Source organism: Aricia agestis, chromosome 3, assembly GCF_905147365.1.
Source record: "Aricia agestis chromosome 3, ilAriAges1.1, whole genome shotgun sequence".
Taxonomy (NCBI): domain Eukaryota; kingdom Metazoa; phylum Arthropoda; class Insecta; order Lepidoptera; family Lycaenidae; genus Aricia; species Aricia agestis.
Genome location: NC_056408.1, coordinates 15,664,694 through 15,692,644, shown reverse-complemented (window position 1 = coordinate 15,692,644; position 27,951 = coordinate 15,664,694). Strand labels below are relative to the sequence as shown.

The 27,951-nt window shown below is 35.6% G+C and overlaps 1 protein-coding gene and 1 long non-coding RNA gene across 3 annotated transcripts in view; one reads left to right on the top strand and one right to left on the bottom strand.

The window, feature by feature from the left end:
* The window catches only part of LOC121740204 (vesicular acetylcholine transporter-like), an 89,367-nt gene that overhangs the window by 38,429 nt on the left and 22,987 nt on the right, over positions 1–27,951 (top strand). Inside the window, exons 3-4 of one of the 2 annotated variants that reach the window (XR_006037608.1) lie at positions 9,844–9,847; positions 11,057–11,068. Coding sequence is in view for 1 of the 2 variants with exons in the window: in XM_042132841.1 (XP_041988775.1) it covers positions 24,039–24,074 (36 nt within the window). In the remaining variant the exon portion in view is untranslated. Of the gene's footprint in view, positions 1–9,843; positions 9,848–11,056; positions 11,069–22,869; positions 22,950–23,891; positions 24,075–27,951 lie in introns of those variants that run through there. The other variant, XM_042132841.1, reaches the window with a different exon arrangement.
* Positions 286–16,916, bottom strand: LOC121740206. The gene is made up of 3 exons (XR_006037609.1): positions 16,904–16,916; positions 10,297–10,301; positions 286–347 (listed from the first exon to the last, which is right to left on the bottom strand). It is a non-coding gene; the product is annotated as an uncharacterized LOC121740206 (long non-coding RNA).

Genomic DNA, 27,951 nt, shown 5'->3' with positions numbered 1-27,951 from the left:
TAGGTTTAATTTTACTCTACATCACTACAAAGAAGCGGCGATATGGATCGCTAGACCAATATCGGTAGAAAATGAAACCTGTAACCTAGGTCATAAACTGACATTTTATTTGAATTTATGTGGATCGCAGTCGCTTACGGCAAGGATCAATACGCCACCTTTAGCTGTTGAGAGTGACTAAAATTTTTATGAAGTGAATAAAGGTAAAAAATAAGTAAATCGAAAGAAAAATGAGAAACACTCTGCAGTTATATTCCCAACGTACTTACGTCGACTCCCGTCCGTTAGATCTATATTATCTCCACTTATCTTGTACATCTTCTCTTATCTTCTTTATCCCTAGTAGTCTCTTAGGCTTGATTTATATTCCGCGCAAAGGAGCGGTTTTGCCGCTACATCGCGATGATGATAAGGTCAAAGATTTGCGAATTTTGTTAATAAAATAAGGAAATAACGGTAAAAAATAAGTATTTCCAAAATTTCAACATGACAACTTTTGTATTTTTTTGTTATGCGCCTTCAAAGTTGGATATTCAAGTCGATTTTTTTTTCAATTATATTTCTTAATATTTGTACACCATTCGATAACTTATGTAATATAAAGCAACTTTTGTTATGAAACCACTTTCATTAACGCAATAATTAATATAGCTATCGAACAAAGTTCTCCCGCGATGCCTACAAGCTACCCTACGGTGACGTCATAATTGAGTAGCATTTTGTATGGAGCGTTTCGGGCAGGTCTATTTTATGAGATGTTTGAATTTTCATATTATGCGAATTATTAACGTCATTGTTTCACCAAATATGTTTCTATTTTTGAGAGGTCTTTCAATTACAAACAAAAAAAATAGTCATCATGCCTATTACTTATGATTTCACGGCGTAGCGGCTAAACCGCTCGTTCGCGCGGACGCTTATAAATCGAGCACTATATTAGCCCCATATTGTAAAGGTAGAGTTCGACTTTTCTTCTTCCTCTTTATAGTATAATATTATTTTAGTTTGTTAATTTTATTTAAATTCCTTAGTGTTATGATATCCTAAAATAATTTTAGAGAATAGGTTATTAAATAAGATTAAAAGTTATAAAATAATATTCATTAGATTAATTCATATAAATATAATTAGAAGGCGTCCTTATCAACTTTTACATTTACTTTAAAATGACGGATGCTTTATCACTAATAAAATATTACTAATAAAATTAGTCAAGCTAACTAATCAGCAAAGCAAAAATCATTAGGCAGTTTTAAATACGGCAATGAAATATTATTATTCGTCTATAATTAATAAGGGTAGGACTACACTACGATAACGGAAACGCAACGCGTAGTATCGTTGAACGTAGTACTTTCGTAGCACTACGTAGCACGGCGTGGCGCTACGACGCCCGTCGTAGCAAGCGCGTAGCGTACCACTTCACTTCATTAAAATAATTTAACGGCCACACTCAGAGCCATTTAACGAAAACTTAACTGTAATTTAATGAAGATTTAGACATAAATTCCACTCATTTTCTGTCAAACATTTCTTTAAATTAGAGTTTAATAAAATGTCTCTGACTGAGGCCGTTAGCTATAATAATTATAGTAAGGTCATGTTAATTAATCGGCTTATTAATAAATTGTAAATAAAAAGTTTATCGGATACTAAAGAAAATACCTCATTTAAATGTGTATAGCTTTGATTTTTTAGCTTTAGTCGCTATAAAGTTTAGCTTGACTAGGTTTGGGTTAGATAGGCGTATTTATTTCTGTTTTGTGAATGTTTCAATTGTGTTATTATAGTTATACATCTGTAGGGTACGGTAGGTTATATAAATAATATATAAATAAAGCTATTCTATCTAATGATCATAATTTTAAAACATTAATATAAAACAATACCAAATAAGTGTAGTTAGTAGGCATTATGTATATAAATTAATATTATTTTAGAATATTGTTTTTATGAAGTTTGTGTTTAACTCCTAATATTGTTGTGAATGTAAATGGTTGAGCACAAAAAATACCAAAATTTGTTTATTCCGTTTTTTGTTAAATAACATTGGATGTTACAAAATTAGCATTTCCTTGTAGATGGTAAGTAACTAGTATATAATGCTACCAATTATTCATGTATGTCATAGTTAATTTTATATTAGCTTAAACTCAGGTTAAATATAGATTAGTAACAGGAAAGAGAGAAATAATTAAATATATTAAACATCAAGTAACGCTAATTTCGGCATAAATATAAAGGAGTGCGCTTGCGAAGCAAAAGTTTTATAAAATGAGTCTTCTTTACACATTTTACAGAAATTTTGGTGTATAAAACGCGTACTACTTGCATAAAAGTATGTACCAGCTCTTATTATATTTAAATATCGAAAATGTTTATAAAACATCAGTTCATTTTCATTTTCATTTCATGTTCATTTTCACAATAAATCAATAGTTGAAGATGTATCGTATTCGCATTAATGGTATGAATTTAAATTATCTTCGGTTGCAGCCATGACATAATAAATTATAGCGTACAAGTTACACGTACATATTAGATATTCATACTTATATTATATACAGATTTAAGATTTAAAATACAATGTGTGTAATATATCTAATATACAAACTAGCTTTAAATGTGGTTAAACCTAGTTTGGTCATTTTAACGTTGTATAGACTTAAATGTAGTGAATTGTTTAAATATATTTTACACTTGACATAGTCGAGTCACTTGACACTAGTCAAGCGTAACATTGTCGAGTGTTGGAATATGCTGGATTTGTATGCGTCCGCGAAAACGAGCGGTTTGGCCGCTACACCCCGAGATCACAAGCAATAGTATGTAACAAATTAGAGATCGCCCAATGATGGTCGAAATTCGACCTTAAATTTAATTACCTTCTTTTGGCTCCCCAATTAAAGTATTGACTATTTCAGATTTATTAAAAAAAAACAACAATCCATTTTTAATTTGACAACAGACTTCAACTTTAAACAAATGAATATAATTCGTATGTATAAGCTTGTCATTCAAAAACATGGTAGTGTGCACATTGTAGTGTGTGTAGAGTTTTATTTGTTAAAAAATATATTATGATAAAAGCATTATTTCAAAATAATATTAGCTCGATGCACTCCTTCACCATATAAACTATAACTGTGCAACATTTCATTCACCTAAGTTTCCGCATTCTTCGTCAAAAGGGATCCAAAGTTTTTCGCTCGCGTATTAATATATAGATAGCGCTGCGATCGCGCTGTCATTTACATACAATTACTTATGACCTCGCGGTGTAGCCGCCAAACCGCGCGTTCCCGCCGCATACGAGTATAAATCGAGATTGTGTAATTATGTTTAAATTATAGTTACTGTTATAAGTAGATTTTATTGTAGTACTCGCTGGTGTCCGTTGTCTTACAGTTTTAAACCGGAGACCTAACTCTCGTAAAATATCCGTAAATAATCAAGTTTCACTCCATACGCTGTCTCTTGATCACGTAGATAAAAATAGGTACGACATCGCGAACGAAACTTGATTGTATCATACATAGTACGAGAATTAGGGTTCATATTCTTAGTATATTCTAGCAGATTTCCACTCGTTCAAACATGTGACTGTCTTTTAGATAAATTAAACTCTGTCTCAAAGATAGTTATCGAAAAGACAAGCTCTTATATTCGAATTCATTTAAAGCAGTCAGACAAACACAATCTGCTAAACTCATATAACGCTTTTAATATAATTATAACAGTCAATGTATTTTATACCATTTCATACCCAGTTTTGGTATAAAACGCCTCGGTTGAAGCACAAGCACGTAGAATGTAAGTGCAAAATATTCAAATATATTATAGTAATGTACCGTGGTCGAAATTAATTCAGTGATCGAATATACTTGTTACATTAAACTTGTTTTTTATTGCTACCAATCTTACGCTCGCACTCGGAGACATATTTTAATGATGATTAAACTTCAGAATAATGAAGAGTTTAGATTAAATGTATCCAGGGGTAATTATGTCAAAATCTTCATTTAAGGGGGCGACTAACCCTAAAGTGTCGATTTTATAATTCATTTTTATACTTGAAAATAAGCCCCGAATTGTTTAATTTTCTAAAATTAGATACTACATTATATTTCCGAGAATTCGATCTGAGCAAAAACACAATATCTTAAAATTTTCTCGATAGAAAAAATCACAAAGATGCATCTAATTTTCACGAATTTTTTCATATATTACCATAACCGTGCACTGAACTAAGTTAATATTTTAACACATTGTATAAAATTCTATCATTGAGAGATCGACCTAGCTAATTTTTAAAACGTTGTATATTTATCGAGTTATTGAGAAAAAACTAATTTGGCGATGAATCCGCGTCGTTCTTTTTCACCTGGCATATAAAGGACGGGCGTGAGTGTGAAGAGATAAGGACGATGTTTGATTTTTGGGGTTAGTCGCCCTCTTGATTACAGTTAATAAATAATTTTTCGTTTCTGAGGACGGCATTAGGCGCTTGCTACAACGAAACGTAATTTAAAGTAATTAATGTGAATGCAGTAATATTATTTTATCAATCTGTCGAATTAAATCTGTTGAAAATTATAAAAAAATAGGGACAGTGCACTACATAATTAGCTATATTTTTTATATATAATGCAGACTTTTCAAATTAGTATTAATTTGAAAAGTCTACATTATGTATAAAATTACATAATTTTTTTCAAGTCATATTTTCGGATTGACAAATTTATAAGATAGTTGAATAACTTTTCATTTCAACCAACACCAAGATTTTATCAAGGTTACAATTTAGCTCAAAGGGCATAGCATTTACTACTTGGTATTCACCTTTATTCTCGAGTAATTAAAGTTTAAATTTATTTGACGGGTTGTACGTGGGGTAGATAATTAGTCAAATTACTCGGGGCCTCGCAGTTATGTTGTCTCTGATTGTGTTGAGGCATGTTCATCAGATAAAGGGGAACCTTCAGTGCTTATTCAGTGGGGCATTCTGTGGGGGCACACAATTATTGTTTGTCAATAGTAATAAATAATAATAATCGTTAGCTGAAACATCCTTTTCCGATTGTGCGGAGGTTGTTTTGTGTTAGAAATTAAATTAAACAATAAGTTCCCTCCTTATATTTTGCAATAATCATTTTTTATAATATTACTAATAGAGACATTTTACAATTAAATAATAGTAATAACAGATAATTTTGTACTACCAAAGGAACTTCATGGATGTATGCACACGTCTGACATCAACAACATTTTTACAGATTTGGAAAAAATTACGAAAGTACAACATACTTACTTCAAACAAAACGAATCACTCGTATTTCCTAACAAAATAACTACTCTACAGGGCGTAACAAAACTAAGTGAACTTTAGGGTGTGTATGTGTTCCTTGTAGGGAGTTCACTGTGAAAGTAGCAGCGCTGAAAGAGAATTTTTTTTTACTTGTATGGGCAAGGGCCCGAGCGTCACGAGATTCCCTATACAAAAGAGAAAAAAAATATTTGGTCTTTCAGCGCTGCTACTTTCACAGTGAACTCTCTACAAGGAACACATACTCACCCTAAAGTAAGTACTATCACTTAGTTTTGTTACACACTGTATAGAAGCTATCATCAAATCGATACCATCGATAACATGTATATCTATACAGCATACACTATACAGCCTGCAAACTTTGGGGTTTAATATAAATTGTCAATAGTAAACGAGAGCAAATACAGAGAAGGTATATTTGCTCGGCGCCAATTAATGGGGGAATCGCCGGTTCGAGGCCAAAGGATTGGGGCCCTGTTTGCTGTTGACTCAGAATTACACCCCGCTCACTCAGATCAACTCGCTTACTCCACTCAACATGACTTACTCACTAATTGGCTTTCTTATTCTGAAATGTCGATTGAAGTATTTGGGAATGTAGCCATCATAAGAATTTGAAATCTCAAAAACTGTTGGGAGTAACTTTTAAACTGGAGTAATTTTAAACTCCTGAAAAAGGGTTTATAATTTTAATCCTGGGAAAATGCACTGTTTCCGCCAGATAAAGGAATACCAGCGACACATCTAGTTGTAAAGTAAACACTTTTGTACTGAATTCAAATAATTTATTAGAAGGCTACGCAGACACTTACTGGAAACTACACAATAGACGAAACTCGTGGAGGTACTAATATTTCTTAAGACAGATGTATACCCGAGGAAATTGATTTCTAGGCAGTTGACAGACCAACGTCATTTGGTCGTATCATGTCAATCGATCTGTCGGTTGGGTTTGGCGTAACAAAACCAAACTAAGTAGGTCCCCCATCTGCCTAGAAATAAGTTGATCTGATAGTACATCTGCTTCATGAAAGCTCATGTAAAAACATAAGGAAAATTACGGTTTTATATATCTAAATGTCAATTTCTGTCGACGATATTATATTACGTGTAGGCTGTAGCTCCCTCGAAATTGTAACGTACCGTTCACACTGACGATAAAAACCATACCCAAGGGAAGGATAAATGTTTTATATCGTTCGTCGTTCAAGTAAACGTGATGAAAAATTTAGAAACAGATAGATAGGCTTTGGATGAGAGACATAGTAGATAAATGGTCTTCTTGTTCAATAGATTATCATAATAATAATTAGCAAACTTTGTCGCTATAACTTCATATATCAGATCAGCCATGGGCGTACCCAGGTTCTGGGCCAGGGGGGAGCAAATCACCCAGGTTCTGGTGCCAGGGGGGGGGGGGGGGCAAATCACACAGGTTCTGGGCCAGGGGGGGGCAAATCAGACTTTTCATAAGCTAGGTGCTTATAAAGAATAAAAAATTAATAATTTTTAGTTGTAAAAATATTGTATTGCAAACAAATGGCAAAAATTCGTTCTTAATTTTTTATTTTTATAGATAAAAGTACTAGATAATATACTTAGTAGGGACGTCAACATGATCCAGGGGGGGGGCAGCTGCCCCTCCTGCCCCCCCTTTCGGTACGCCCATGAGATCAGCTTTGTCCCTTGTTTAATTTAGTCATATTCTAGCCAACAACAAAATGGTATTCTTAGGAAACATCAATGTCGTAAGTTTGATATTTCTTGAGAATATACCACTATGTAGTTTGGTAGGAAACGGAATAGATCCAATAAGGAAAAAAGCTGCTGTGGCAGTGTTGCAAAAATATAATATAATCTGGGTAGAAAAAACTATTATACATTTAACTTAGCTTCTTCGAAAATGTAGTACGTATATATTTCTGAGCTCGTAGTGTATTGGCCAATAAATCAGTTGGCCTTCCAGGCCCATTAGCAGCACGATGTTGCCCCACAACAAGCTATTTTATGTAACGAGGGTTTAAATATTTTACGGGCCGATTCGACCCCACGGCGTGCTTGTTAAATTTTCATGGCTCCGTGCCGTCTCCCCTTTTTAAAAGTGCAAAGTTTGTTTATGCGTAAAAATCCGAGTACGTCGTCTGAATTTTATTTCTCCGAGAATCCTTTATAATATTCGGATTATTAAGAAGGAAAATTCTTAACAATCTTCGGGGACGATAATTATTTTTTAAGTGTTGCGAGAACTTAAAGGTTTTATAAAATGTTTACTCGATTGTAGTGAATCGATAGTGATTGTACCCAAAGAAAGCTAATGATTTAAAAAAAAAACAACAAAACTAAAATAACATTTAATTAATATGAACACTGTACCCTTTCTCAGTACGCTGACGTGATGGGTCAAAAAACCCTTTATGCTCTGAAACAATGTAATTTCGTCTGAAGTCTAGTGCTGCGTACTCAACTACAATTTCGAATCAACTAGATCGAGATAGAACACGAAAGGGTTTGGAGAGCTCTCCGACTTCACCGGCCGTGACATAGGGGACATCGAGTCGGAGCTAGTTTTTTTAGGGTTAGGCCGTTTGTCCACCGCCATCGTCACGTCGACGTCACGGACAAAAATACCATAAGCTAGGTTTCATTTTCTAACGACATTGGTCTAGCGATCCATGCCGCCGCTGTTTGTAGTGGTGTAGAGCAAATTGAAACTTATAGCCTAGGTTATAAAGTGGCATTTTATTTGAATTTTTGTCGGTGATGTCCCGATGACGCTAGCGGTGGCAAACGGCCTTAAAATAATTTGAAAACATTTTGAATAACCCTTGTTACGAAGGGAGGAAAACCTATTTTATCAACAGGATCTGTGCGTGTGTAAATTGAATTAATTTTTATGTGTCAGCGCAAACTTGTAATTGTACCTGCTTCTAGTACAGTACTGAATATATTAAGTATATTATCATGTTCACGCCTCCGTGGTCTAGTGGTATAGAGCGCAGCTCTTAACTCGGAGGTCGTGGGTTCGATTCCCGCGTTGGAAACATGCTATTTCCAAGTTTGGTTAGGACAATGCAGGCTGATCACCTGATTGTCTGACAAGTAAGATGATCCATGCGTCGGATGGGCATGTAAAAAAGTCGGTCCTGCGCCTGATCTCTCGCCGGTCGTGTCGGTCTTCCGTCCCACTGGGTTATGAGAGTAAAGGAATAGAGAGTGCTCTTGTGCACTGCGCACACACTTGGGCACTATAAAATTACTCCTGCGTAGCTGGCCTGGTTTCAATGAAACCGGCCACCGTCACCGAAACCGGCGTGGGAGCCATTATTATTATTATCATGTAGAAATTTATTGACCTTCCTAGTTTCGCTTGTCTATACTCCTATAGACAAGCGAAACTAGGAAGGTCAATATAGGAGCAATATTTTTTTGGGTGTAAATGAAAATAATGGTATGGTGATGGATGATATTGAGTATATAGCTGCATTAATCGTGTTCGATGACAAAGCTTTATCTAATATCAAACTAGGTAGCAACTAGCAAGATTATATTTATAAAGAGTCAAAATATCGAGAATTTTGATTCATAAGGTGCCGGTTAGCAGCGGGCGACATAAAGCGGCGGCAGACGACGTGTCGTCGCGACACTACTGGTTTCTGTCTTTCTATGAAAAGTGTCGCTAGTTTCGTGTCGCTTGCTGCTGCGGATGGTATTTCATAGAAATACATAGAATATATTTATTCTATAAACATAGATACATAGAATATATTTATTCTATAAAGATAGTGTCGCGACGACACGTCGTCTGCTGCCGCTTCGTGTAGCCGGCTTCCAACTTGTACCTAGCAGATGACGGTCCTATGACATTTGGTCAGGTTATGTAAATTCAGTGTTGGTGGCCTTGACATAAAGTAGCCAGCTCTCAGAGCCAGCCTGACTATGACATACGGCAAGAAAATTACGTAGATCCAGCATCTATCTACAGATCCATTTCTCTGATAGTATACGGGATAGGTAGTACCTACACTGCTAAAAAATTTCAGTATATTATTCTGAGGGTGATGATGATGAATCCGCAATAAATATTCCTCAAGCATAAATCATTACGTGGTAACCTTCAAAGGGAATTATGCTCATCCAGTATTCAGAGCCGTTGTTTGAACAACAAGCCCTAATTTTGTTTCGTTGTTAAATATGTATAACCCGCCTGGGTATCGGAAAAGCAGAATTTTTATCAAATATAACGAAAGGTTTCTATTTCCCAGGTGGGAAGGTAACTTCCAAGCACCGAACTTATTATTGTAGCTGATCGGTATACCATTTCTAAATATATATCCGCGCACTCAGAGACATATATTAAGAGGGCGACTAACCCAAAAAATCAAATATCGTCCTTCTCTCTTCACACTCACGCCCGACTTTCATATGCCAGGTGAAAAAGAACGACGCGGATTCATCGCCGAATTAGTTTTTTCTCAATAACTCGATAAATGTACAACATTTTATAAATCCGCTAGGTCGGTTTTTAATGATAATGAAAAATTCGTGAAAATTAGATGCATCTTTGTGATTTTTTTCTATCGAGAAAATTTTAAGATATTGTGTTTTTGCTCAGATTGAATTCTTGGAAATATAATGTAGTATCTAATTTTAGAAAATGAAACAATTCGGAGCTTATTTTCAAGTATAAAAATGAATTATAAAATCGAAAATTTTGGGTTAGTCGCCCCCTTAACTTAAGGTGATATCGTACTAGTGCGACACGACACGATGCGACTAACGACGTTTTCCAAACGCCAGTTTTATGGAAGTGTCGCACTAATGCGGTTCCACCTGTAATGGTATACATAACTTGTATTTAATGAAGAGTTTAATAGAAAAAGTTTATTTCAATTATTTCAAAATCAGTTTTCATCAGTTTTCAGTTTATTTCAAAATCTCCATTAAATTAAAAAATAATAATCATTAACTGTATCTGATTGCAGCAGGCATTAAACGTGTACCTTTAGCTCTGACGCTGCAAAGTCACTTTACAGTTACAGTCCTACAGTGATGTTATGGCGCGTGGCACATCAGAGCTTATCTTAATTAATAATTATCACTTGATAGACAGTTGCAAGCAAAGTTGCAACTTTGAGAATCCTTGATACTAATAGCAGTAGGGGATATTACGCGAAGGTAAGGTAAGGTAAAGAAAGCAGGGGGCGCTACTAGCGCATAAATTATGTAACAGACTTTCTGACCAAAACCCGACATGTTGCACACGTCACATCAGAATATTGAGAGAAACGTAGAATAAGTAAAATATTATTTCAATATACAGTTGGTCCAACGCTCTCGAGTCTTTCACTTGTGCCCTCCTGCGTAGCTAGCACGGGGTTTCCCAGTCGATTCTTCGGAAGAAAGTAATGGCAGTTTCTTTCCCATGTCTACATATCTTATTCCCGAGCATGGCCCCACCCATCGACTTGAGTTTCAGTGGACAAAGACAAGAAACTCTTTCCATAGCAACCAAAGCAACGGCAATTATTTTTTTTTTGACATTTAGTTTCTTGGTTCTTTTTTTTTAATTATGGCACCTCGGCTATAAAACCATGGCCAGTGTCGAGTAAATGGCGGCAAATTAAAAAAATCGACGTGTAGCAACCTTGTCTATAGCCGGAATTATAGTTTTGATCTACGAAATACGAATAATAAAAACTAAGGAACTTTATTATTCGTAGTTTGTAGATCAAAACTATAATTCCGGCTATAGACAGGGTTGCTATACATAGATTTTTTGAATTTGCCACCATTTATTCGACACTGGCCATGGTTTTATACCCAAGCGCCATAATAAAAATAAAAACAGAATCAAGAAACTAAATGTCAAAAGCGGATCGTCATGCTTGACATATAGATTTTCAAAAGCGAAAGATATCGAGATACGAAAGAAACTTTTACTCCAATGTTTTTCCGGTAAAACTGTCAAAATTTAGTTTCTTTCGTTTGTCTACGTGCTTGTGCTGGCTATGCTGCTACTGCTCCTTGTCTATATCTCTGTGTGTCTCGTATACCACCGTAGACATACAGCATAGACATAACATCAAACATCGAACAAAACTTTTTGTTTACTGTCTATGATGCTACTCTGCATTGCAGTAATATAATAATAATATATATGGACGCTTCACACCACGTCAGTCTGGCCCCGTGGTAAGTATCTGAAGGACTTGTCAGGTACCAGACAACGGAAATATATTTAATACTTTTATACTATACATATATTTAAGATTTTTATTATATGATACACATATTTAATACACATCCATGACCCAGGAACTTTGAAAACTTTTTGTTCCGTCGGCGGGATTCGAACCCGCGACCCCCGGCTTAAGAGGATTCCACACCGCCCTTTTTTCCATACAAACGTTGTCCCCTGTTTCCTCCCTGGATAATGCTAGTAGAGTTATAATTTTTTTCCTGAATATCTACGGCCACTAATACAATGTCCCTATGTTTTCTTTTTTTTCATAATTTAATTATTAAATAAGATATGAACGTTCAAAAACCCAAAAAAATGGCCAGATTTTCCACTGTGTTCAAACGTCCAGAAAACAGATTTTGCTTGATTATACAAAAAAAGCAAAACATAGGAACACAGCTCAAGCCTTTTTTTAATCTTTAATGAAAAAAGTACTTAAATCGGTTAAGTTTTGGAGAAGGAATCAGGAGACAACGAATCGTTGATTTTCTGGATTTTCTGCAGTTGTCTCTATCGCGTTCTGCGGTATAGGCTTGAGGTAAGGGAGACAGCTATAGATATTACACGTACTTTTTTTTCATTTCTCTAGCCGCTGTTGTATCCTCTTAAGCTATCAACGCGCTCGCCACTGAGCCACAGAGGTCGTCATATCCTAATTCCTATTGTAAGTTACATAAATCAGCTATTAACATTTTCATAACATTTTTGTAATTTTCAATTTTGTCACATAAGCGTGTCCAGGTCAAAAGAAAACGTTTTATATTTCTTAATATAGGGCGGCTAAGGAAAATCACTAAGAAAATTGCCTCTTGCCATAAACGTAGCACGAAGCTAGGGGAGAGTGGCCGCTGGTCGGCCCCTTTGATGTACCCTGAATAAGCACAATTAGGCGCTGTATAAAATTGTAATTACTATTTCGCGTGCACTATGTTATACGTACAGCTGAGTCAACTTGATTTGTTTTATTGAGAAAAAAGGGGTTTAAAAATAAATTAATATCTTAATCAACTAATGCTTTAGATTCAAAATCAAATATTTAGGACATGTCTGTTTAGTATCTTATAATATCTATAAACTAGCAATTCTTGGTATAATTGGAATCTCGGAATCGGCTCCAACGATTTTCATGAGTGGTTTCGGGGGCGATAAATCGATCTAGCTAAGAATCATTTTTAGAAAATGTCATTTTATTCGTGTTTTATCGAATACCGAGCAAAGCTCGGTCAAATAGCTAGTTATAATAATTTATTGTTATACAACACTACTAACTAGTCTACTATAATCTTTAATGAAATATTTATCTTTATTAGGTAAAAAATACTCAGTAATTTTTCAATTATTTACAAACTCAATAATAATTATTATGTTTCTGTTATTTTTAACCTTACTTATAGAAGAGTCATAAAAAAATCTGTAACTATTATTGTTGAATCGCATCGGTGCATCTACATCGGCCGAGCGGACCGCTTCGGGCGTCGTCGGCTGCGCGTGCGCATCGCGGATCGCCGCCGCCGCGACCCGCGCGCCCCCGCCCGCCGCTCGCCACTTCACCTTCAAACCTTGTACGCGTCGCACATGGGCATTCTTTGGACAGATATTGTAATCACGAATACAAGAAGTTATATACAGTCCACTGTTTTATATTTAACTTCATTAGAGCCTATCCATAGCCATATCAGCAAGTATTTTAAAACATATTCACAAGTAAGAGGTACACATGATAGTAGGAATGGAGTTACAATAGAAAACTGTTAAGTACTACTATACTGCTTTTACTATAACACTGCTGTTACTATAATCCTGTTGTTATAAAACAGGACGCTCAAGAACACAATATTTTTTTATAGAAATAAAAGGAAGGATAAAAGGAACACTCATTTGCAATTAGCGTTCTGTGGGGCTAAAATGGTCACATTTAGCAATTCCGCTCTATCAATTCAGCAAATGAATTGTCAAACTGTCAAAATGACAAAATGTCAAATCAGTACAAAAATACAGAAATGAATTGCAAGCAGAGTTGCATTTTGCGATTTTAGGAAAATGAATCATATTATGATTCATATCATGATTCTTCAAAGCGACTATTTTAGCCCCGCAGTACGTATTGCTCCTGTAATGCTAAGAACTCACATGCGGTTTTGCTCGATAGTTTTACTCCAAATCGAGTAATAACTATGTGGACCGCAAAACTCACAGCTCGAAGGCTCGCATCGAGCCGACTCGATGGAATTAAATATATCGATTTAGATTAAAACTATCGAGCAATTCTGAATGTGTGGACGAAATCCCGAGCCGCGGGTTTTGCTCGACGTTATTGCTCGATCGAACAAAACCGTATGTGAGTACTTAGCATAACAGCATTACGGACCCTAAAGGAGTGAGCACACTGAGACGGGCCGTGCCGCTGCTCAGTGTGCCGGGGCGGATCGCAAAAATCCGCCTCCATACAATTTGTATGGAAGCGGATGCGTGTATCGTACACTGTGCCGGGGCGCATCGGCGCGGATTTTTGCTCGGCGTATTTCCGTCAATGCGAAACGGCCCGACAAGACCCGCTGCGCCCCGGCAACAGTGTACTATAGCAAGCGGCACAAGGATGTGATGCGATGCGGCCCGGCAAGCCTCGGCTCAAAATCCGTCAATGTATTGCGCGCCGACCCGCCCCGGCACGCCCCGGCACGCGCCGACATAGTGTGCGCGAACCTTAAACGAGGGCTCTAATGACGTCGTCGCGGTCGTGTTACCTCGTTACCCTGTTACTCCAGTTACTGGTGTTACCCAGCAGCTGTTACCCCCTTACGTATGATAGTAATGTAGTAAACCAACTTAAAATAACACTTGTTTTGATGTTTCTTGTCGGTATTGGTGGAATCTACGAATAATAAAAACTAGGCGCAATGAATAAAATGAAATTTGACGACCTCTGTGGCTCAGTTGCTGGGCTGTTGGTAGCTCAAGCCGGGGGTCGCGGGTTTTCAAAGTTCCTGGGCACACCCAGGAACATATATTTAGGACTTTTATTATATTATGATACACATATTTAATACACATATTAAATATGTGTATCATAATATAATAAAAGTCCTAAATATATGTATAGTATAAAATTACTTATTAAATATATTGTCTGGTACCCGTAACACAAGTCCCTCAGGTACTTACCACGGGGCCAGACTGACGTGGTGTGAAGCGTCCATAGATATTATTAATAATAGTTGTTGTTGAAAAAATATTTCAAATAGACACAAACTGTAACGTCGTAATATCAGCTATTGACACGGATAGGTATATAAATACTACTAGATATTTGACTGAGATTTGCTCGGTATTCGATAAAACACGAATAAAATGACATTTTCTAAAAATGATTCCTAGCTAGATCGATTTCTCGCCCCCGAAACCCCCTATATACTAAATTTCATGAAAATCGTTGGAACCGATTCCGAGATTCCAATTAAGTATTTATTATATATATATATATATATATATATATATATATATATATATATATATATATATATATAATTTTTAGAAAATGTCATTTTATTCGTGTTTTATCGAATACCGAGCAAATCTCAGTCAAATATCTAGTAGTATTTATATACCTATCCGTGTCAATAGCTGATATTACGACGTTACAGTTTGTGTCTATTTGAAATATATATATATACAAGAATTCATCGTTTAAAGATATAAGATAAAACATTTGACGTTAATAAAACGTTTTAGGGGAAATTTCATGAGAACCAACTTTTATAGAGATAAAAAATGTAGGATATATTTTGTGAAAAAATATTACATTCCGTCTATCTCCTCGACAAGTTACAAGCTATTTAAACATTTAACCATCGTCCGGCCCCTAGCTTTTACAAAATATCATGTCCCCAGGAGAGATGTAAGTAGGAGAGATATAAAGTAGGAGAGATATAAAACGTGAGAGATGTGTATAAATAGTGTGGTGCAGCGCACACCTGGCTCGATCGATGCCGCACCTGCGTAGCCATGGCGACGACCCGCCCCGGTATAGGGATGACCGAAATGTCGATGAAATTTGGAAATAAAAATCAGTCAAAAATCATTGCAAATGAGAAAGTACAAGGTGTAATAAAACTAAATGATAAATTAATAATACTTTAGGGGGTGTATGTGTTCCTGACATAGTTTACTGTCAAAGTAGCAGCGCTGAAAGAGTAACCATTTTTCATTTTTGTATGGGAAAATGCATGACGCTGGGCAGTTTGCCCATATAAATCAGAAAAAGAATTGCTCTTTTTTTTTATTCTATGTCAGGAACACATACAGCCCTTGAAGTATTATCACTTAGTTTTGTTACACCCTGTATATGGGCGCCGGCAGAAATAATTTCCAAGGGGTGCAGATTTTACTTTTCTTTCTTTTCTTTTCACTTTTTACGAACAACAGTGACTGTCTATTTACGTCAACAGGATACATTTAGCGCCGAAACATTACAATCTATCTTTGTACGGCATGGTAATAGGGTTACAAAATGCTTTTTATTTCAATAATTCCTGTTGATCCCGAGATTTCCAAGGGGTGCAAGTGCACCTCCTGGCACCCCTGCCGGCGCCCATGACCCTCTATATCTATATCAGCTTTCTCTTTGTTTCCTGACGATGGTAAACAGATTGTGTATAGAGTTTTTTGGGTCGCTGGAAAGTAAGCTGCATATTACAGGAAATGTCCGATTATTATTGCTCAGTGAAAACATTTCTGATCTAACAATTTGATTCGCAAAGCCCGACATTTTTAGGCAACATTTTAAAGTATTCGGTGCTAGTTTTAATTAAAAGTTTATCGATTTCGCTATTTTAAATGTAGACCATTTTCCCCTCACTACACGGCCGAGGTCACGCCGCTTTTCAGACTGAATCATAATTGAGAACTGAAATATGGCGACGGCGGATTCCAACCAAATAAAATATAATTCATGTATTTAACACTGCATAAATCATCTCTATGTCTAGCGATATTTAATTACTTTGTATAATATTATGTTTCGTCGTTCAGTGATACGTAACACTCTAGGGGTGAGTTTCACCACTTCCAAATAAGTGCCGGATAGGCTATCCACAACTTATCTGACAGATATTCCATACTCTATCTGTCAGATAAGTTGTGCATAGCCGGCACTTATCAGGAAGTGGTGAAACAGGCTCTAAGCCAAGTAAGCATCACTGATTGCGACGACAAAGTTTCAAAACAAAAACATATGATCTCTAGATAGAGAACAAATTATACTAATTACCACTGGTGTACGTCGTTAGCTCGTCACTCGTCTTAGAGGACTCAGCATCAAAGGAAAAACAATATACCTATTAGTCTATTTATAATATTACTAGATGACGTCCGCAACTCCGTTGCGCCAAAATTCAGCAAAATAGGTTCAGCGGTTTAGGCGTGAAGAGGTAACAGACAGTTAGAAAGACAGACAGACACTTTTTCGTATTTATAATATTAGTATGTATTTCAGTAATTTCAGTTACTGTATACATTTCACGGCATATTAATCGAGCACAATCGAACACACACTGGATCCTAGACAGCTACAAGGTATCTAGCACGTATCTAGTTACAATTAGTTTGGAATCCATACTTACTTACTTACTAATACTAATAATATTATAAACTCGAAAGTGTGTCTGTCTGTCTGTCTATCTGTTACCTCTTCACGCCCAAACCGCTGAACCGATTTTGCTGAAATTTGGCATGGAGATACTTTAAGTCCCGGGAAAGGATACTTTTTGTTCCGAAAAAATGTACGGTCCCCGCGCGATAAACCAGTTTTGGCGCAACGGGGTTGCGGGCATCATTTAGTATCCTATAAGTATAACATTCTTGCGAGACAGTAGTTTCACACTATGTCGTTATTCATCTATATTATCTTATATCTTTAAACGAGCAATTCTTGTATATAAATATATAATTGGAATCTCAGAATCGGCTCCAACGATTTTCATGAAATTTAGTAGGTATATAAGGGGTTTCGGGGGCGATAAATCGATCTAGCTAGGAATCATTTTTAGAAAATGTCATTTTATTCGTCTTTTATTGAATACCGAGCAAAGCTCGGTCAAATAGCTAGTATTATTTATAGTAGATGACGCCCGCAACTCCGTTGCGCCAAAATTCGTTTATCGCGGCGGAACCGTACATTTTTCCGGGATAAAAACTATCCTATGTCCTTTCCCGGGACTCAAAGTATCTCCATGCCAAATTTCAGCTAAATCGGTTCAGCGGTTTAAGCGTGAAGAGGTAACAGACAGACAGACAGACACACTTTCGCATTTATAATATTAGTATGGATTTCTACGTTTGTGAATTATAAATCGCTAATATTATTTTAAGAGACAGCTGATTCATCCACGCCCAAATGACTTCTCTAAAATATCCTTGTAGGTATGTTCATTAGGAAGTAAAATATGACGTCATCAGTCGCGTTAATAAAACACGGTAAAACTCTCTGTCCGGTCCCCCGGGCCTCTGCCAATTTAATTACTGTCCCCTACACTCCATTTAAAGTTATATTACCCCTGTCATGATCTTTAAACCAAGGGGTATAAGACTCATTTCATAAAACTCATAGTATTTAAACTTTGAACGGACTATATTTATATTGTGAATGTAGCTTTGAGACCAACTCGGCGTACAGAGAGTACTGCGACATTTGGCTAATTAAAACTATTACGTCATCACACTTACTGTAGGTGAATTTTGACCTATATTAAGGTCGATGCCATAAAGTTAATATACCTAACGGAAGCAACAATCTCGAGCTGTCAAACGAAACCCAAATTGGTTTCATCTGTGTGTAAAAATATGTGTACGTATACACAAAGCATGATTGAACATGATTTCTATGAGATTAAATTGTCAACGTGCGGCAAGTGCCGACTGGACGTCAAAAAAAGAGTGCTGCTGTCACGTGTCACACGTCTCGTTTTACCACTCAGTGTTACTGATAGTGACATCTCTCTTGCTCAGGCCTTTGTTTCTCTATTCCGCTAGGTATATTAACTTTATGGTCGATGCAGTCTCGATATAATGAAACATTCGCAGAAAATAATTGATTATAAAATCGTGTTATAATATCAAAGCGGCTAATCTAATTATATATTATAAGTTATAACAAAAGAAATTAGAAAATAAAATATGAAAATTAGAGTTCTTGTTTTGGGTGTCGATTGTCGGTTTGGTTGCCACTTTGGAACATACAGAGCCACTGAGAAGCTCTCTTTGTCGTATCAAAATCGTTTTAAGAAACCGATTAATAGTTTCTGTTCAATTTAAGTCTTAGGTTTTATGGTAAAAAATTCTTTATTATATCAAATTCTTTATTAAGCATACAATAATATACAATAGTATAAAAGCTAGGTAGCGTACATCACGTCGTCTAATCCCATGCTAAGTAAAACTTGTGTTATGGCAATCAAACAACGGATGCACGCCAAACAATTTTATCCTAATTTATATTATTAACACATTCACACACACAATCACACTACACTTTATCACGTAAAGTCTCTTTCGGCGACGTGGTGTGATAAAAAAAAAACGTTTATTTCAGGTACCATAACCCATAGAAAAATTCTTAAACTAGAAGGAAATAATTAATTTAAATATTTGCTACCCTCTGGCGCACCGGATACATGCACGTGTGCATGGACCCAGTGCTACAGGAGTCCAGCTGTAAGGACATCTAAGATGTAAAGTGTAAACGCATGACTAAAAATATTAGTCTCAAAAAATCCTAAGTAACTGCCTAACAGGTCTTAAAGACACAATTTCTAAACACAAAGGAATAACAGATACAGTGGCGTAACTATAGGGTGGCAGGGCTTTTGGGTCGGAACCAATCGGTCCGACCCAAAAGGGCCCCGGCCCAAGAGGCCGTGAGATCAGAATTTTTTTATACTTACATCTAAGTACGAAATTGCTCGTTTAAAGATATAAGATTAACGTGTCGATTTTTACTAATATTCCCTTCAATTTGCCAAGTGCCCCAGATGTTATAGTTACGCCACTGAACAGATACTAATAGAAATTACATAATCTTATATCTTTAAACGAGCAATTCTCGGAATCGGCTCCAACGATTTTCATGAAATTTTGTTATATACTAAATTTCAGGGGTTTCGGGGGCGATAAATCGATCTAGCTAGGAATCATTTTTAGAAAATGTCATTTTCATCGAATACCAAGCAAAGCTCGGTCAAATAGCTAGTACTAACTAATATCACCTAGGTATTACTTAGGCTGGCTTCTCACGGCGTGTGATATCGCAAGCCGCGCCGCGCCGAGCCAGCTATTACGAGCGAGCACGAGCCACAGGCGAGCACGAGCCACCCCTTCTCACGGCGCGTGGCTCGAGCGGGCGCGGCGCGGCTTGCGATAATACGCGCCGTGAGAAGGCACCATAATCATAGCACGTGGATTTCAATATAATATATACTTAGGTTTGACAAAATTACAGACATTACATTATGTCACCAAATTAAACTGGTAATGGCTGAGACAACAGACGAAATTGCGGCAATAGCGGAATTGATATAACGTTGTTATTTATTCAACGTGTGCCTCTTCTAGTTGTTTATTCCATTACGATTCGATTCCTTTGGGATTTTGTCAAATTATAGTCTTCCTTCACTACAGTGTATGAAACAAAGTTTCCCATGATGTAGTAGAAAAATATTAATAACTAGATGACGTTCGTTTATCGCGCGGGAACCGTACATTTTTCCGGGATAAAAACTATCCTATGTCCTTTCCCGGGACTCAAAGTATATCCATACAAAATTTACGCAAAATCGGTGAAGAGGTAAGAAACAGACAGACAGACAGACAGACAGACACACTTTCGCATTTATAATATTAGTATGGATAATAATAATATCTATGGACGCTTCACACCACGTCCGCGTCAGTCTGGCCCCGTGGTAAGTACCTGAAGGACTTGTGTTACAGGTACCAGACAACTGAAATATATTTACTTAATACTTTTATACTATACATATATTCAAGAATTTTATTATATGATACACAAGGATACACATATTTAATACACATCCATGACCCAGGAACATTTGAAAACTTTTTGTTCCGTCGGCGAGATTCGAACCCACAGGCCACCAGGCTTGAGCTACTAACGCGCTCACCACTGAGCCACAGAGGTCGTCAAAATACCGATGGTTTCAAAGGTTTTGCACTCGTGCAAAGTCAGAGCGGATCGTTTATTATGCTATCCTCATTCTTACAAGCTTCTTTTGGCGCCTGGCCAAAATTGAAACAAGGTGGAGGCATCCGACCATGATTATGTCATCCACGCCGCACGCGCTAAAACATTACCTTGTAGGTAGATATTTTTTGGCGCACAGGAAAGAATTAACATCAATGAAAAAATGTAATATATTATATTGACAAATTCAAAAAGGGAGATAGGTTTTTGCGTTACAGGTACCAAAAAATAATAAATAAAAACATAGCACTTATGTTTAGCAGTTATAGCATCGATTTTCTAGCGATGCATGGGGGAGCTGGCAGGTTCCCATGGGATACGACACCTGATGGGGTGCCTTTTGTTATTCATGTAAATTTATACAGTATCGACCCACCCTGTGCATGATATGAAAAATCATTTTAACCGACATCCATATTTTCTCATTTGTGTTTCCGTTGGCATATACCCATGAATGTAGCCTGTAAGTTTTCATTGTGGTTTGAAGGGAGCCAAGGTGATATGTTAAAGAAATACTTTTTATAACAAAAATAATAATGTAAGTACAAGTGGCCTAGTTATGACTTCAAATTGCTTATTTAAAATTCAATGAGGCAAAACAATTTCAAATCACATAAAAGCAAAGAACGCAAAATGTTTCATAAGACTACTTCAAGAGGCTTTAATAAACTAGAAATAACAAACTCAGTAACACAGAGTCCAATTTCGTTTTAAAAATTGTTGAAAGGTGAACTAAAGCACAATCTCGGCTCCTCTTTCGCTCGTTATTTTCACTTACAAGGGAGCTATATTAAATTTAAACCTAGACTCGTCTTACGTCCCAGGACTTTTCGAGATAAATCTAGGGCTTAGAGTTATATTACTGGAGCGAGACGGAGTTTGTTCTGTGAGAGTAAATTAAAGTGTTGCAGCTGGGGCTTTGGAACTAGGTTTTACGTGCGACTCGCGAGCAAACCCTAGTTTAATTACATATTTTTCTTCGGGAAAAAAAGGAGCCCGTGTGTTGATCTAGGCCATTCTAGGCCTTCAACTACCACTATGGCAAAGATCAAAATCCAGTTCTGCAGTTTTCGCGTGAACAAGTACACAAACAAGACACAGTAATAGACTTTCACAATATTGCTCGTAGTATGACTAGGATGAGCCTGTTATATTATGTATGTATAGTGGCCGTAAAACAGTGGTAATGAATTTAATGTAATCATAATGACACTTCCTTATAGATTGCGTTGATGGTCCAGACGTGGTACCTTGGTATATTTTTAACCGACTTCGAAAAAGAAAGCAGATGATATCTATAGGCAATGCTATCTTAGAAGGGAAGGGAGAGAGCTATCTAATACGGTTTTCTAGCACTTACTTTAATTGTTATCTGATACGAATCGAGGATATCGATGCTGATTTTTGCTTTTACTCGAGGAACAAGTTGTAATAAATTGTTTTTCACTCGACGTTGAGGGATGAGCCAATTTAGCTCTAGGGAAATAGGACCACCCCTACATTGCAGCGATAGAGCCCGACCCGACATCACCGGGAATAAATCCATTAGCGCGGAATTGCTTAGTAGTGGCGGTCGCTATTAAGCTTCTTGCTGAAAGACGGTATTGATATTGTCGGTAATTTATTAATTTGTATGCCTTGTCCTGTATATTGAGATCGCAGTGATTCAGCAGCTCAATAGATTTTTTTAACCTGGAGATTATTATATGCCGCTATTTGACTGTTTGTTCTATAAATCACGGCTACATAACTTTAATATGATTTAAAACCATAATATTATAAGTAAAATTTAACATAGCGTTTATGCTACCTGCCGTTACAATGAAACTACGACCTAATTTACTTTTAAGCAGAGACTTTTATCCAAGAAATCATAGTTATTTCTTCTCTACAAAGACTGGAAACCAATCATTCAGGGCCATGCTAAGCGAGCTGGGAACGGTATAAACACGGGAATTGCGCAGTATTAAGTAGTAGTAAGTACTTATAATCCGGGCATAAAATATTTAGATGTTTTTCTATGTTCTTGATTTTATTCTTTTTCAGGATGGGGCGAATCTCTGCTGTCGCTGCCGAAGAAATGGCTCAGCACACAGGTGTACGGCTCCGAAGACGAGGACTTTCAAGTAAAAACCATTAAATTCTTTAGTTTTTTAACTGATTACCAAAATAGGAGGAAAACGTGTTTGTCTGTCATGTAAATTTTATTTACCGCCATTTTTAGGGTTCCGTAGTCAACAAGGAACCCTTATAGTTTCGGTCTGTCCTTCTGTCCGTCTGTCCGTCTGTCTGTCCGAGGTTTTGCTCAGAGACTATAGGACCTACAAAGCTTTAATTTGGCATGAATGCACATATTAATGATGCCGACAAAATGCTAGGTACATGAAATATTAAAAAAATATTTTTATGGTACCTTCCCTACACATCAAGCGGGGATGATTTTTCACGTCAACCCTATCGTGTAGGGTTTCGTTGGATAGGTTTTTTAAAAGTATTATGAGTATTCATAGATTATTTTCCAATTTAGGTATCCGTTCGTGAAATATTAAGTTTTAAAGTGGAAAAAATCGTTAGAGTCCAGTGTCCCCCCCTTCTACCAGCTAAACGGTGGCTTCTGGAAATGTGAAAAAATTCACGGGAGTAGGAAATATACTGAATTTAAAAGGAAAACTATCACGGTTATGAAGACTTCATAAGTTAATGAGTAATAGTCGATCAACTAAAAAAATGTATTTGGCAAAGTATAAAGGAACTTTAACGTTCAAATTCCTTTGAAAGTAACTAAGATGATGTTGTTAGTAGTGTAAACACGTTATAAATGTACATACATTGGCCATACAAAAATTAAAAAAAAAAACTGGCGGTACTACGAAACCCTATATGGCGTGTGGCCCGACACGCACTTGGCCGGTTTTTATTGTTTAACTTCAAATCCACGTTCTATTGACATTCCTCAAGAAAAATCTGAACGCTTTGCATAGCCACGCACAACATCGCGTGTTCGTTCATCATTGCCATAATATTGTATTCCCCACGGCATTCAAAGGGGTAAAATATTATGTTATTAGGTTGCCAAGCTACCTGTCCCGGATCTCCAGGTGACCCTGGATACATACCTGGACTTCGCCTCTGTGATTGTGAGCCCGAAGCAGCTGGAGAAGACCCGGGAGATTGTGAAGAAGTTCGCAGAAGACACGGGGCCGAAGCTGCAGGATATGCTGCTGGAACGACAAAAAGAAATGAATAATTGGGTAAGCTGATAATCATCGTATTTTTGAACCTCAAACCTGTTCAGAATACATAAATATTGCTAAAATGAAATATAATCTTAATGTTCTATCAGTATTACAAACAAAAACAAATGGAAACAAAAGCCAGTTCACGCATAACCAAGTCTTTTATCGCTTACGAAAAGTTTTCATTTAGAAATTCATAACACATAACAATGCTATTATGCGCGGCGCATTGTTCACGTTTTCTGAAAAAAACTTTTGCGAAAATGACGGGGAAATGTAGAGTTGTATTTTTTTAAATATGAATATCAAAACTGTATTTATACTTTCCACGTTATATCTAATCCAGGATTGTAATGGCGAACAAGAAATTTCAGATATAACTAGTGATGAAAACTCTTCAGAAAAATATAGTGTTAATTTAGAAGAATCATCGAATGATGATAATTTATTTAATACGACGTTACAATTTCTTGAACGGTTATGTGTGTGTCTTAATAAGACGTTGATTAAAGGTGATTCTACAGTTTCTGAAGATTATAGGAACAACATCCCATCTAACTTTGTACAAAATGGTGACGTTCACAAAAATATTAATAATTTCACTTGTGAGGACATCAAAAATAATGTAATAAATAAAATAAGAAAAATGAAAGCAGCAGATAATAGTAACGTCTGCAATGATGAACTATCAGAAGTAATGGCCAGTGATGACAAGACTGAATTTGAAGACGTTTTATACACATCATTTATCAGGACACAAAATATTCGCACTTATTTTATAAATGAATATAGTATTATGAAGAAAGCTTCAGATTTAGATACCCAAGATTACAGCACAATAATTATCCTGACAACAAGTGATTCGCCGTTCCAAGTGAAATCATTAGCCAATACAACTATTACAAAACAAGAACTTTATAACATATTGCTCAAAAATAATACTATGTATATTGATATAATTAGTACCAAAAGTAATAGTAAAATTCATGATCAATCAACACAAACTAAACCTTTTAAGGCACAGCTTTGTAATATTAATTCTATCTATACAGTCATAATGAAAAGTAAGAATGATAATTATTTGAAAAACTACAAAATATTACGACGAAAAAATTTCATAAAAATTTATATAGAAGTATTTAACATTAAGGATCATGAAAATCTTACAAAGCTATGTTGTAAGGATGATAATTCCATAGAAACATGCAATAATCCCAGTATGGTTATAAAAAGCAATAAAAATTCTGTGTCACAGAAAAATGATACCACGAAGATGTATAGAAGTATAATTTTAAGAATAAAAAACCTTATCAAGCGCTACTTTGGAAAATCCTATAGAGAAAATGGATGCTACTTAATAGATCAGAATAAAAATAAATTAGACGTGAGTGTTAAGAATAAAAATGTATCACTTCATTTAAATGAGCTGAGTAGAATAAAAGACGAAAAGTGTTTGTACACAGATTGTAAGATTCTTCATCCTAAACGAACATCTGGACAAGAAGAATACAAGAGATTAAAGAGTGTTGCCACCTCGATAAATAATATTTTGTATAATAAAATAACTACTGCTTTAATGCAAGCACCTAATGATTACGGAAATGTGAGACAAGTTCTAGGAAATTATCAAAGCAATTTAAACGAGAAAAAATATTCTGGAGAACTGCATATTATAACTGAAAAAATAATGAAATTACCAAACATGGTAGTTAAAGAAAATTTTACGAATTATTTTAATTCTGCAGCTGTTACTGAAGTTACAAGCACAGCTGATGCCATATCGTCAAATATTATGAAGGAAAAAATTAATTTTGATGTCGTTCTAAAGAATGATTCTTACACCCTTGTCAAGGGACAAGAAGAGTCAATTAAAAAATTAAATAATATTATGATAAATTTTATGAATCAACGCATATCAATTAAACCTTCTAATTCATTGGCAACATTAAAACTTATTTCTACAAGTACCACACGTTATGGTAGCGGTAATAAAAGTTTATTAATGACTAATGAAGCTAATGAGAAAGCAGCATCAATGAATAATATTTTACACCATGTTACAGAAAAAAATAATGAAAGTGATTGTAACCCATTAAATACAAGTATTTTATGTTTTCATTATATGGAAAGTCCAACAACATCGACTGATTTGGGAGATTTGAGCAATCAAACCATCTCAAATCATGTTATTAGGCCCTCGACAAATATTTCTATTGGACCAAATACTAATGTAGCATTACGTCAATTTCCAAAAACAGTTAATATCAAAGCAGACAAGCATCGTTCACGTTTAACAGTTTTCGTTGAATTAACAACTTCAAGTAGCACACTATTTCCTGAATCAGATAATGTTGAATTTGAAGATATTTTAAATAATTTGTCGGAGAAACCAAACATGTCCGAAATTATTAACAATAGTGTAGTTATGAACAACCGTTCGTTAGCATCACAAGAATTATTCAGCTCAACAAAAAAAATTGCTTCAATGCATCAGAGTTTAGACGAAAACGAGAAGTCGGCAACTAATGATGAATCATTAAATACTTCAGCAAATAAGTTATACCTTCAGTCTGTAGATATACTTACAACTTTGGCTAATGTAAGAAATTATACTAAAGAAAAAATATCTAGCAAATATTTAAACGCTAATGCTATGAAAAACTATAGAGATAGTTCCACTTATACAAACAATGAAAAAGTGGACATATTACAATTTTATAAAAGTGCTTTGTTGAAACCTGATTTATATATTTTGAAAGATGTTACGATTGTTGATAAAAAACCGAATGTTGATTTTGTAGTAGTAACAAATAAAACGGTAATAGTTCCTCCGAGGCTTGATACAACTTTATCACCATTTACAGAAAATATTTTTAGCACAAGGTTTAATGCTATCCAACCAAATGTTTTACAACAAAAAGTAAACGAAGAATCGTCGGAATCGAAAATAAATATTTCCAATGAGCGTGAATTACCCAATACTATTCTACCAATGACTATTCAAACATCTTTGTTATCTGTTAAGGGATTACATGCACGAAACCGTCATGAACCAAGAGTAACCTTAGTTCATGAGAATTCACCAGTAACATCTCAAGCATATGATAAGATGTCATCGTCTATTGACATACCAGAAAACTTAAATGAAGAAAAAACAGTACTTCAAAGAAGTAAAGAGGAGAATAGCAGTTCAGTGAATGTTGTTGAAAATAGTATTACAACAAACGATGACCAATCATTTACATTTAATCCAAATACGATTTTTTCAATACCCTCTGAACAGGAGAGGTTACGTAAACAAGACCGAATTATTAATGATGAAAACAATATCTTTTTAATTATTACAACAGAATATGAATTTAAATTGCCACCAATGAGAGACAAGTTAAATGTGCAAAGCAGTGAACGCTCATTTGCTAATGGTTATGTAACAAAATATTCAAAACCTGCGAAACATGTAACGAATGATTGGCTATATTATGCAAACAACTCACGAACAGTTAATTTAACAAGTCAAGCAAACAAAAGTTTACCAAAAGATACTGTGTATTCTACAGGATATTATAGCGTAAAGCCAAATAAAATAAGAAATAAGAAACATAATTACTTTGTAACTACAGAAAATATTAGTAAAACATTTTATTTTAATTTAATTAGAACTACGTTATGGATTTCCAATAGCAATTTTGATTCAGAACGTATTAAGAACAATAATAAGACAATATTTTTGAAACCTAATACCAAATCATGGTTTAATATTCAGTCTAACTTAACAAAACCATTATTAAGTCAAGTAAACTTAAACACTACAGAGGAGACAACAACAGAAATAAGTAATCTGACCATGAATACCATAAAAATTGTTAACTATCCAAAATTAATACACGTTTGT